Here is a 14,084-nt window from a genome sequence, read left to right as displayed (position 1 = left end):
GAAAGTCAAAATTCTGTCCAAACGAGACGTACGAGCGATTTTCTAAAAGTTTGCACATGTTGCTACACGTAATAGCTACAAATGCACGTCGAAAATTTAGCAGGATCCGTGTTCACCGAGCAGAAAAACGACTTCTCGCTAAAATCATGAAAGTCAAAATTCTGTCCAAACGAGACGTACGAGCGATTTTCTAAAAGTTTGCACATGTTGCTACACGTAATAGCTACAAATGCACGTCGAAAATTTAGCAGGATCCGTGTTCACCGAGCAGAAAAACGACTTCTCGCTAAAATCATGAAAGTCAAAATTCTGTCCAAACGAGACGTACGAGCGATTTTCTAAAAGTTTGCACATGTTGCTACACGTAATAGCTACAAATGCACGTCGAAAATTTAGCAGGATCCGTGTTCACCGAGCAGAAAAACGACTTCTCGCTAAAATCATGAAAGTCAAAATTCTGTCCAAACGAGACGTACGAGCGATTTTCTAAAAGTTTGCACATGTTGCTACACGTAATAGCTACAAATGCACGTCGAAAATTTAGCAGGATCCGTGTTCACCGAGCAGAAAAACGACTTCTCGCTAAAATCATGAAAGTCAAAATTCTGTCCAAACGAGACGTACGAGCGATTTTCTAAAAGTTTGCACATGTTGCTACACGTAATAGCTACAAATGCACGTCGAAAATTTAGCAGGATCCGTGTTCACCGAGCAGAAAAACGACTTCTCGCTAAAATCATGAAAGTCAAAATTCTGTCCAAACGAGACGTACGAGCGATTTTCTAAAAGTTTGCACATGTTGCTACACGTAATAGCTACAAATGCACGTCGAAAATTTAGCAGGATCCGTGTTCACCGAGCAGAAAAACGACTTCTCGCTAAAATCATGAAAGTCAAAATTCTGTCCAAACGAGACGTACGAGCGATTTTCTAAAAGTTTGCACATGTTGCTACACGTAATAGCTACAAATGCACGTCGAAAATTTAGCAGGATCCGTGTTCACCGAGCAGAAAAACGACTTCTCGCTAAAATCATGAAAGTCAAAATTCTGTCCAAACGAGACGTACGAGCGATTTTCTAAAAGTTTGCACATGTTGCTACACGTAATAGCTACAAATGCACGTCGAAAATTTAGCAGGATCCGTGTTCACCGAGCAGAAAAACGACTTCTCGCTAAAATCATGAAAGTCAAAATTCTGTCCAAACGAGACGTACGAGCGATTTTCTAAAAGTTTGCACATGTTGCTACACGTAATAGCTACAAATGCACGTCGAAAATTTAGCAGGATCCGTGTTCACCGAGCAGAAAAACGACTTCTCGCTAAAATCATGAAAGTCAAAATTCTGTCCAAACGAGACGTACGAGCGATTTTCTAAAAGTTTGCACATGTTGCTACACGTAATAGCTACAAATGCACGTCGAAAATTTAGCAGGATCCGTGTTCACCGAGCAGAAAAACGACTTCTCGCTAAAATCATGAAAGTCAAAATTCTGTCCAAACGAGACGTACGAGCGATTTTCTAAAAGTTTGCACATGTTGCTACACGTAATAGCTACAAATGCACGTCGAAAATTTAGCAGGATCCGTGTTCACCGAGCAGAAAAACGACTTCTCGCTAAAATCATGAAAGTCAAAATTCTGTCCAAACGAGACGTACGAGCGATTTTCTAAAAGTTTGCACATGTTGCTACACGTAATAGCTACAAATGCACGTCGAAAATTTAGCAGGATCCGTGTTCACCGAGCAGAAAAACGACTTCTCGCTAAAATCATGAAAGTCAAAATTCTGTCCAAACGAGACGTACGAGCGATTTTCTAAAAGTTTGCACATGTTGCTACACGTAATAGCTACAAATGCACGTCGAAAATTTAGCAGGATCCGTGTTCACCGAGCAGAAAAACGACTTCTCGCTAAAATCATGAAAGTCAAAATTCTGTCCAAACGAGACGTACGAGCGATTTTCTAAAAGTTTGCACATGTTGCTACACGTAATAGCTACAAATGCACGTCGAAAATTTAGCAGGATCCGTGTTCACCGAGCAGAAAAACGACTTCTCGCTAAAATCATGAAAGTCAAAATTCTGTCCAAACGAGACGTACGAGCGATTTTCTAAAAGTTTGCACATGTTGCTACACGTAATAGCTACAAATGCACGTCGAAAATTTAGCAGGATCCGTGTTCACCGAGCAGAAAAACGACTTCTCGCTAAAATCATGAAAGTCAAAATTCTGTCCAAACGAGACGTACGAGCGATTTTCTAAAAGTTTGCACATGTTGCTACACGTAATAGCTACAAATGCACGTCGAAAATTTAGCAGGATCCGTGTTCACCGAGCAGAAAAACGACTTCTCGCTAAAATCATGAAAGTCAAAATTCTGTCCAAACGAGACGTACGAGCGATTTTCTAAAAGTTTGCACATGTTGCTACACGTAATAGCTACAAATGCACGTCGAAAATTTAGCAGGATCCGTGTTCACCGAGCAGAAAAACGACTTCTCGCTAAAATCATGAAAGTCAAAATTCTGTCCAAACGAGACGTACGAGCGATTTTCTAAAAGTTTGCACATGTTGCTACACGTAATAGCTACAAATGCACGTCGAAAATTTAGCAGGATCCGTGTTCACCGAGCAGAAAAACGACTTCTCGCTAAAATCATGAAAGTCAAAATTCTGTCCAAACGAGACGTACGAGCGATTTTCTAAAAGTTTGCACATGTTGCTACACGTAATAGCTACAAATGCACGTCGAAAATTTAGCAGGATCCGTGTTCACCGAGCAGAAAAACGACTTCTCGCTAAAATCATGAAAGTCAAAATTCTGTCCAAACGAGACGTACGAGCGATTTTCTAAAAGTTTGCACATGTTGCTACACGTAATAGCTACAAATGCACGTCGAAAATTTAGCAGGATCCGTGTTCACCGAGCAGAAAAACGACTTCTCGCTAAAATCATGAAAGTCAAAATTCTGTCCAAACGAGACGTACGAGCGATTTTCTAAAAGTTTGCACATGTTGCTACACGTAATAGCTACAAATGCACGTCGAAAATTTAGCAGGATCCGTGTTCACCGAGCAGAAAAACGACTTCTCGCTAAAATCATGAAAGTCAAAATTCTGTCCAAACGAGACGTACGAGCGATTTTCTAAAAGTTTGCACATGTTGCTACACGTAATAGCTACAAATGCACGTCGAAAATTTAGCAGGATCCGTGTTCACCGAGCAGAAAAACGACTTCTCGCTAAAATCATGAAAGTCAAAATTCTGTCCAAACGAGACGTACGAGCGATTTTCTAAAAGTTTGCACATGTTGCTACACGTAATAGCTACAAATGCACGTCGAAAATTTAGCAGGATCCGTGTTCACCGAGCAGAAAAACGACTTCTCGCTAAAATCATGAAAGTCAAAATTCTGTCCAAACGAGACGTACGAGCGATTTTCTAAAAGTTTGCACATGTTGCTACACGTAATAGCTACAAATGCACGTCGAAAATTTAGCAGGATCCGTGTTCACCGAGCAGAAAAACGACTTCTCGCTAAAATCATGAAAGTCAAAATTCTGTCCAAACGAGACGTACGAGCGATTTTCTAAAAGTTTGCACATGTTGCTACACGTAATAGCTACAAATGCACGTCGAAAATTTAGCAGGATCCGTGTTCACCGAGCAGAAAAACGACTTCTCGCTAAAATCATGAAAGTCAAAATTCTGTCCAAACGAGACGTACGAGCGATTTTCTAAAAGTTTGCACATGTTGCTACACGTAATAGCTACAAATGCACGTCGAAAATTTAGCAGGATCCGTGTTCACCGAGCAGAAAAACGACTTCTCGCTAAAATCATGAAAGTCAAAATTCTGTCCAAACGAGACGTACGAGCGATTTTCTAAAAGTTTGCACATGTTGCTACACGTAATAGCTACAAATGCACGTCGAAAATTTAGCAGGATCCGTGTTCACCGAGCAGAAAAACGACTTCTCGCTAAAATCATGAAAGTCAAAATTCTGTCCAAACGAGACGTACGAGCGATTTTCTAAAAGTTTGCACATGTTGCTACACGTAATAGCTACAAATGCACGTCGAAAATTTAGCAGGATCCGTGTTCACCGAGCAGAAAAACGACTTCTCGCTAAAATCATGAAAGTCAAAATTCTGTCCAAACGAGACGTACGAGCGATTTTCTAAAAGTTTGCACATGTTGCTACACGTAATAGCTACAAATGCACGTCGAAAATTTAGCAGGATCCGTGTTCACCGAGCAGAAAAACGACTTCTCGCTAAAATCATGAAAGTCAAAATTCTGTCCAAACGAGACGTACGAGCGATTTTCTAAAAGTTTGCACATGTTGCTACACGTAATAGCTACAAATGCACGTCGAAAATTTAGCAGGATCCGTGTTCACCGAGCAGAAAAACGACTTCTCGCTAAAATCATGAAAGTCAAAATTCTGTCCAAACGAGACGTACGAGCGATTTTCTAAAAGTTTGCACATGTTGCTACACGTAATAGCTACAAATGCACGTCGAAAATTTAGCAGGATCCGTGTTCACCGAGCAGAAAAACGACTTCTCGCTAAAATCATGAAAGTCAAAATTCTGTCCAAACGAGACGTACGAGCGATTTTCTAAAAGTTTGCACATGTTGCTACACGTAATAGCTACAAATGCACGTCGAAAATTTAGCAGGATCCGTGTTCACCGAGCAGAAAAACGACTTCTCGCTAAAATCATGAAAGTCAAAATTCTGTCCAAACGAGACGTACGAGCGATTTTCTAAAAGTTTGCACATGTTGCTACACGTAATAGCTACAAATGCACGTCGAAAATTTAGCAGGATCCGTGTTCACCGAGCAGAAAAACGACTTCTCGCTAAAATCATGAAAGTCAAAATTCTGTCCAAACGAGACGTACGAGCGATTTTCTAAAAGTTTGCACATGTTGCTACACGTAATAGCTACAAATGCACGTCGAAAATTTAGCAGGATCCGTGTTCACCGAGCAGAAAAACGACTTCTCGCTAAAATCATGAAAGTCAAAATTCTGTCCAAACGAGACGTACGAGCGATTTTCTAAAAGTTTGCACATGTTGCTACACGTAATAGCTACAAATGCACGTCGAAAATTTAGCAGGATCCGTGTTCACCGAGCAGAAAAACGACTTCTCGCTAAAATCATGAAAGTCAAAATTCTGTCCAAACGAGACGTACGAGCGATTTTCTAAAAGTTTGCACATGTTGCTACACGTAATAGCTACAAATGCACGTCGAAAATTTAGCAGGATCCGTGTTCACCGAGCAGAAAAACGACTTCTCGCTAAAATCATGAAAGTCAAAATTCTGTCCAAACGAGACGTACGAGCGATTTTCTAAAAGTTTGCACATGTTGCTACACGTAATAGCTACAAATGCACGTCGAAAATTTAGCAGGATCCGTGTTCACCGAGCAGAAAAACGACTTCTCGCTAAAATCATGAAAGTCAAAATTCTGTCCAAACGAGACGTACGAGCGATTTTCTAAAAGTTTGCACATGTTGCTACACGTAATAGCTACAAATGCACGTCGAAAATTTAGCAGGATCCGTGTTCACCGAGCAGAAAAACGACTTCTCGCTAAAATCATGAAAGTCAAAATTCTGTCCAAACGAGACGTACGAGCGATTTTCTAAAAGTTTGCACATGTTGCTACACGTAATAGCTACAAATGCACGTCGAAAATTTAGCAGGATCCGTGTTCACCGAGCAGAAAAACGACTTCTCGCTAAAATCATGAAAGTCAAAATTCTGTCCAAACGAGACGTACGAGCGATTTTCTAAAAGTTTGCACATGTTGCTACACGTAATAGCTACAAATGCACGTCGAAAATTTAGCAGGATCCGTGTTCACCGAGCAGAAAAACGACTTCTCGCTAAAATCATGAAAGTCAAAATTCTGTCCAAACGAGACGTACGAGCGATTTTCTAAAAGTTTGCACATGTTGCTACACGTAATAGCTACAAATGCACGTCGAAAATTTAGCAGGATCCGTGTTCACCGAGCAGAAAAACGACTTCTCGCTAAAATCATGAAAGTCAAAATTCTGTCCAAACGAGACGTACGAGCGATTTTCTAAAAGTTTGCACATGTTGCTACACGTAATAGCTACAAATGCACGTCGAAAATTTAGCAGGATCCGTGTTCACCGAGCAGAAAAACGACTTCTCGCTAAAATCATGAAAGTCAAAATTCTGTCCAAACGAGACGTACGAGCGATTTTCTAAAAGTTTGCACATGTTGCTACACGTAATAGCTACAAATGCACGTCGAAAATTTAGCAGGATCCGTGTTCACCGAGCAGAAAAACGACTTCTCGCTAAAATCATGAAAGTCAAAATTCTGTCCAAACGAGACGTACGAGCGATTTTCTAAAAGTTTGCACATGTTGCTACACGTAATAGCTACAAATGCACGTCGAAAATTTAGCAGGATCCGTGTTCACCGAGCAGAAAAACGACTTCTCGCTAAAATCATGAAAGTCAAAATTCTGTCCAAACGAGACGTACGAGCGATTTTCTAAAAGTTTGCACATGTTGCTACACGTAATAGCTACAAATGCACGTCGAAAATTTAGCAGGATCCGTGTTCACCGAGCAGAAAAACGACTTCTCGCTAAAATCATGAAAGTCAAAATTCTGTCCAAACGAGACGTACGAGCGATTTTCTAAAAGTTTGCACATGTTGCTACACGTAATAGCTACAAATGCACGTCGAAAATTTAGCAGGATCCGTGTTCACCGAGCAGAAAAACGACTTCTCGCTAAAATCATGAAAGTCAAAATTCTGTCCAAACGAGACGTACGAGCGATTTTCTAAAAGTTTGCACATGTTGCTACACGTAATAGCTACAAATGCACGTCGAAAATTTAGCAGGATCCGTGTTCACCGAGCAGAAAAACGACTTCTCGCTAAAATCATGAAAGTCAAAATTCTGTCCAAACGAGACGTACGAGCGATTTTCTAAAAGTTTGCACATGTTGCTACACGTAATAGCTACAAATGCACGTCGAAAATTTAGCAGGATCCGTGTTCACCGAGCAGAAAAACGACTTCTCGCTAAAATCATGAAAGTCAAAATTCTGTCCAAACGAGACGTACGAGCGATTTTCTAAAAGTTTGCACATGTTGCTACACGTAATAGCTACAAATGCACGTCGAAAATTTAGCAGGATCCGTGTTCACCGAGCAGAAAAACGACTTCTCGCTAAAATCATGAAAGTCAAAATTCTGTCCAAACGAGACGTACGAGCGATTTTCTAAAAGTTTGCACATGTTGCTACACGTAATAGCTACAAATGCACGTCGAAAATTTAGCAGGATCCGTGTTCACCGAGCAGAAAAACGACTTCTCGCTAAAATCATGAAAGTCAAAATTCTGTCCAAACGAGACGTACGAGCGATTTTCTAAAAGTTTGCACATGTTGCTACACGTAATAGCTACAAATGCACGTCGAAAATTTAGCAGGATCCGTGTTCACCGAGCAGAAAAACGACTTCTCGCTAAAATCATGAAAGTCAAAATTCTGTCCAAACGAGACGTACGAGCGATTTTCTAAAAGTTTGCACATGTTGCTACACGTAATAGCTACAAATGCACGTCGAAAATTTAGCAGGATCCGTGTTCACCGAGCAGAAAAACGACTTCTCGCTAAAATCATGAAAGTCAAAATTCTGTCCAAACGAGACGTACGAGCGATTTTCTAAAAGTTTGCACATGTTGCTACACGTAATAGCTACAAATGCACGTCGAAAATTTAGCAGGATCCGTGTTCACCGAGCAGAAAAACGACTTCTCGCTAAAATCATGAAAGTCAAAATTCTGTCCAAACGAGACGTACGAGCGATTTTCTAAAAGTTTGCACATGTTGCTACACGTAATAGCTACAAATGCACGTCGAAAATTTAGCAGGATCCGTGTTCACCGAGCAGAAAAACGACTTCTCGCTAAAATCATGAAAGTCAAAATTCTGTCCAAACGAGACGTACGAGCGATTTTCTAAAAGTTTGCACATGTTGCTACACGTAATAGCTACAAATGCACGTCGAAAATTTAGCAGGATCCGTGTTCACCGAGCAGAAAAACGACTTCTCGCTAAAATCATGAAAGTCAAAATTCTGTCCAAACGAGACGTACGAGCGATTTTCTAAAAGTTTGCACATGTTGCTACACGTAATAGCTACAAATGCACGTCGAAAATTTAGCAGGATCCGTGTTCACCGAGCAGAAAAACGACTTCTCGCTAAAATCATGAAAGTCAAAATTCTGTCCAAACGAGACGTACGAGCGATTTTCTAAAAGTTTGCACATGTTGCTACACGTAATAGCTACAAATGCACGTCGAAAATTTAGCAGGATCCGTGTTCACCGAGCAGAAAAACGACTTCTCGCTAAAATCATGAAAGTCAAAATTCTGTCCAAACGAGACGTACGAGCGATTTTCTAAAAGTTTGCACATGTTGCTACACGTAATAGCTACAAATGCACGTCGAAAATTTAGCAGGATCCGTGTTCACCGAGCAGAAAAACGACTTCTCGCTAAAATCATGAAAGTCAAAATTCTGTCCAAACGAGACGTACGAGCGATTTTCTAAAAGTTTGCACATGTTGCTACACGTAATAGCTACAAATGCACGTCGAAAATTTAGCAGGATCCGTGTTCACCGAGCAGAAAAACGACTTCTCGCTAAAATCATGAAAGTCAAAATTCTGTCCAAACGAGACGTACGAGCGATTTTCTAAAAGTTTGCACATGTTGCTACACGTAATAGCTACACATATGCACGTCGAAAATTTAGCAGGATCCGTGTTCACCGAGCAGAAAAACGACTTCTCGCTAAAATCATGAAAGTCAAAATTCTGTCCAAACGAGACGTACGAGCGATTTTCTAAAAGTTTGCACATGTTGCTACACGTAATAGCTACAAATGCACGTCGAAAATTTAGCAGGATCCGTGTTCACCGAGCAGAAAAACGACTTCTCGCTAAAATCATGAAAGTCAAAATTCTGTCCAAACGAGACGTACGAGCGATTTTCTAAAAGTTTGCACATGTTGCTACACGTAATAGCTACAAATGCACGTCGAAAATTTAGCAGGATCCGTGTTCACCGAGCAGAAAAACGACTTCTCGCTAAAATCATGAAAGTCAAAATTCTGTCCAAACGAGACGTACGAGCGATTTTCTAAAAGTTTGCACATGTTGCTACACGTAATAGCTACAAATGCACGTCGAAAATTTAGCAGGATCCGTGTTCACCGAGCAGAAAAACGACTTCTCGCTAAAATCATGAAAGTCAAAATTCTGTCCAAACGAGACGTACGAGCGATTTTCTAAAAGTTTGCACATGTTGCTACACGTAATAGCTACAAATGCACGTCGAAAATTTAGCAGGATCCGTGTTCACCGAGCAGAAAAACGACTTCTCGCTAAAATCATGAAAGTGTCACGTCCCGGTTTTTCGTCGCGGTAAAATAAAAGAGATCACCACGAATCCGGGTCGTCACGATTTGAGTAGTTGTTTTTGGTCCACGTGGCACTTCCGTCCACGTCTAACCGGGATTTTAACGCACGGTAACAGGCTTCAAGCGTACAATAGGATAGGGACTCACCGGTTGATGTTAAGTTGCCGGTACGCTGGTTGACGAACTATTTGCGGCCGCTGGTGCTGAAGGAAGCTGTAGGTAATTTGCCGGCTGTAGATCGGCGAATGAGGGAGCAGCTCACAGCTGCTGGTGATGCAGGAGTCCGTCGGTAATGAGCCGACTGCAGAACGGCGAATGGAAGAGCAGCTCACGGCTGCTGATGATGCAGGAATCCGTCGGCAATGAACCGACTGCAGAACGGCGAATGGAAGAGCAGCTCCCGGCTGCTGATGATGCAGGAAATCCGTCGGCAATATGCCGGCTGTAGATCTGGCGCTGCCTTGGTGTTTTATGCCAGCTCTGGCATTGAACGGTTGATACGAGGATCGTTAACGGCGGCTGACGTCTGCTGCGTTGTGACAGGAGTCGGTACGGCGAAATGCTGCCACGGCGTTACCCTAAATTCTGGGGTGTCGTCCAGCGAAGATACAGCTACGACGACTGGATACTGGATTTTTACTATTGAAGTAATCACTGGCACCTCGCGAACTCCCAACGGATATTTCTCCGCGACCGCCGGATAATATAATTCCGCGAATACTTTTCGTAGTTGAGCCTTACGGCCTGCGCGTCGGTTCTTAGGCATTGACTCTCACTATTATATTACTTAAACAATTATAAAATGAATTTACGCGATCAATGAAATGCTCGCCTGAAGAATCTCTCAAAGCAGGTTAACTCTCCGTGAAACCCCGTGCCTCTGGTGGGCACAGATAGGCCCCCTTTGAATTAACACGGTTCTGAGAGGAATGATGGAAATATTCGCCACACTGTCCCGTGCCTCTGGTGGGCACAGATAGACAGGTTTTGAACAGGAATAGGTATGAATATTATAGGCGGAAACGGTTTTCCACAAATCCCGTGCCTCTGGTGGGCACCGATAGATTTGCTTGAACCGTGATAGGATTATTTGGTAAAGGTGTGGTCGTTCTGGAACACACAGTCGAGTTACTATAATATTCAATCTTGACTTTAATGCGATTAAATTCAATGCCGAAGATGCTTTACTTCAAGTTATTCAAAATAAGTTATACTTAATGCGAAGTAAGAAGTTAGTTGTAAATTATGAATTATTACTTTATAAAAATTGTGATCCCTTGCTCGGATCGAGTAGTAGTTAATTATCGACGAGGTTTGATTGAATTGAGACGTTGAAGTATTAAAATCGTAGTTTATTTCGTAGTACAATTAAGGACCCTTTGCTCGAGTCTTGGATTAGAATATTGAACGCTGCGGACAATTAGCGCGACTATTAAGACGACGACTAAAGGCTCTCGCTCTCATTAGAGCGCTTAATTTATATGATTTTTCCTTTCTAGGTTGGACAGAAAACGCTGTTGAGAACTCCTGGCTGGAGCGAGATGAAAGTGCAGTCTCAGCAGTTGGTGGTTGGAACGGTGCAGGTATTGCGCGACAGCAATACTGCGTCAGCAGCTACTGGTGCGAGGAGGATGGCTGCTCTCGTGCTCTCTCTCTCCCTCTGGGAACTGCTGATTCAGCGCGTGCCTCTATGCTGGAGCTGGCCGGATGCTGCTATCTTGGCTCCACGTACCGGGTGCTCGGCGAAATGTGTACAACGGGTGTCTCGATTGAATTTGTACAATGTTTAATAAATGTTGTTCATAATAAATGTTATTTAACTGAGCTGGTCCCTGATAATACAATTCTCCTACTCTTAATTAATAATAAAAATCCTCACGTTCCTCCATTCTTAGTTAACAATTCAAATTCTCACATACGTCCATTCTTATTTAACAATTCAAATTCATGCATACCTTCATTCTTTTAATTATGCATAAAATTTGTTATAAACGTATAATACTGATTATTGTTTATAATAATAGAAAACGTTACAATGTTAATTCGTAATACTGAACATTATTTATAATAATGGAAAATACTGAATATAAATGATACAGAGTACTTAATACCTTAATTTACAATACTGAATATTATTTATAACAAAAGGGGAATATTAATATGGTTATTCGCGATACGGAATATAAATGAAAATCCTACAACATTAAATATAAATTCGTTATATTATTTATGATGAAAGAGAATATATTGAATTGAACGATAATACATTAATTTTAATTAACAAAGTACGGAATATAGTAATAGAAAACATGCTAGATCAAACGTCGTGCGTACGACGTAACACCTCCCCTCCTGGCGGTAAAGAAATTTTTCCGCAGGGAAAATTTCTTTCGCAGTAAAGTTTTTTAATTGTCTGAGGAATTATACGACCAGCGTCGTGCTGAATAGGAGGCAGCGCGTTCTGCGTTATTTGAATGTGAAGTTTGACTCACCGCATCAGCTTGTGGTGTGGCTTCGTCTAGTGGTGCGATGGCCAAATTCCTTATATTTGCTGTTTCCCGATTTTGGCCACGGAAGAGAAGGGCAGTAGTTAGTGAGCCCCATATCGCGCCCAACAGATGTAAGCCCCAACCGTATGTTGCGTGGAGTGCGAAGCCGTTGACGATTGTGCTCAGGGCTCCTTTCACTAGACGAATTATAATATAGATTCCAATCACCCCCGCGCTAAACGAACCGAAGGAAATAAATCCTTCCCACATCTTGGAACCGGCCGATTTGGCTATTTTTTCCAGCGATTCTTCGTCGATGAGGTTGAACATGGAGATGGCACCTGGTGTATATTGTCGACCCGTGGCCCCCTGTGCCAAGGAGCTGACTATCGCCCCCCTTTCGATGGGGAACATGATGTGCTCTTTCAGGTTTTCCAGGTCCTCGTGCGAGTAAATCCCGCCATTAGCGAGATTCTTTGGGTCGATGTATTTCCACGTTGATTTCGTCAGCGGAGCTAAGGGTTGCGGCGGTAAGCTTTCCACCAGCTTCGGAGACAGCCTATACCATGTTCCCTGGAGCTTATATAAGGTAGGCATTAATTCATAGCAAGATTTTCGTGTCCCTGTTCTAGAGAGGATATGGGTGCGCGGTAAGAGGAAATAAGATGCATTGTTATAGGTTACGGGAAGTTCATTATAGCATTCTTCTGTTTTTCGAATCTGGCAAATTACTGGAATGCACTTCACCAAATGCAAAGCTTCCCCCGAGGGAATTATCATGTAACCTGGTGCGCGGGCTATTGCGATTGCTACTTCCTCCGGCGCACTATGTATTAGGGCGAGTGCGTTTTGTAGCACCTGTTGTTCTACGAGGCATCGTTGTTTCACCAAGTCCTGATACAGCTGCTTAATTTGCACTTTCATATGTTTCTCTACGTAAACAAATTTAGAATTAACATACGTGAATATGTCCAGATTGCTAACTGGAATTCTCGCTTTTTCTTTGAACCTCCCGGACTGCGTGATTTCTAGGATGAACAGCTTAGGGTGTTCCGTTTTTGCCAGGGTGTAACCGCAGGTAGTGATACGGCTGGTTTCTGTCAACGCGAACATCGCGTCTTCTGAGGCGACGGTGTACACTATGGGTCCCTTATCCCCTGGAGGTGTGATACGGGTGGCTTTTCCGTCGTATAGAACATCGTATCCGTTGAAATTACAAGAGTCTACTGGTGCACTGTCCCAGTAGCTGAAACCATCTTCTGAGTCCAAACAATGCCCGAGTTGTAGCTTGCATCGTTGTCCTGAATGTAAGATCACCTCGTTCGTACTTAACTTCACCGGAGCCACATAATTCTTTAACGAAATTCTTGCTACTGCTTGTACCACCACTCCTGTCCACGTTCCGTACGGGTCGCTGTATGTAGTCCCTGAGCAGGTACCCTCTGAATTCACTATTCCGGCCAGGGTGAGGCTCCTTGTTGTCGTGGAATTTGGCAATACACCGGTGACCTGTATGGCGGTATTTATGAATATTGTCCCCGTGTTATGAAGAGTCCTGCAGTCTTCCCTGGATATTGTGGATATATACTGTTGTCTGCCGTTGTTCACTATTGACACGTGTGAATGCATCCCGCAATAAAATATCGTCCTGTCGATCTCGATGTTGCATTGCTCAACTGCTGTTTCTTTAAAGTCTGCTAATTGAAGCAGCTGGATATTTCGTACTTCGGTTATTGGTTCAATTCCTTCAGAGTCGCAGTCTGGTTTGTCGAGGGCGGAGAAAGTGGTAATATTTAATGTTCGGCCTCCACAATCGTAGCCGATGATGGCCAATACGTGGCCGAGAATAACATTTATGATTGCTGCCTGGATATACATTGTTTGACTGTTCGCGAAAACTGACTATTCCAAGGCACGAGCCTCGTTTTATACCTAGGCCCTTTGTGGTGGGGGAAGATTTGAGCAACTCGGGCGTTCCTTTTGTCCCTGCGCTTATGGTATGATCGCTGAATATGATTTCCCTTGGTAGCGGATTGCATGCGGATTAATAAGATATTCGCGTATTTGCACGTTGTTCTGCCGTCATATGGCAGGC

At 41.9% G+C, this 14,084-nt stretch overlaps 1 protein-coding gene across 1 annotated transcript; it reads right to left on the bottom strand.

The window, feature by feature from the left end:
- Positions 1-11,905: 11,905 nt before the first annotated feature.
- Positions 11,906-13,867, bottom strand: LOC143340594 (uncharacterized). Its single transcript, XM_076762759.1, has one exon. The coding sequence runs from the start codon at positions 13,865-13,867 to the stop codon at positions 11,906-11,908; it is 1,962 nt and encodes a 653-aa protein (XP_076618874.1).
- Between the last annotated feature and the right edge of the window lie 217 nt (positions 13,868-14,084).

The sequence above is a fragment of the Colletes latitarsis genome, chromosome 3 (assembly GCF_051014445.1).
Source record: "Colletes latitarsis isolate SP2378_abdomen chromosome 3, iyColLati1, whole genome shotgun sequence".
NCBI classification, from domain to species: domain Eukaryota; kingdom Metazoa; phylum Arthropoda; class Insecta; order Hymenoptera; family Colletidae; genus Colletes; species Colletes latitarsis.
The sequence above is the reverse complement of the archived record's forward strand: the minus strand, read 5'-3'. Positions and strand labels throughout refer to the sequence as shown.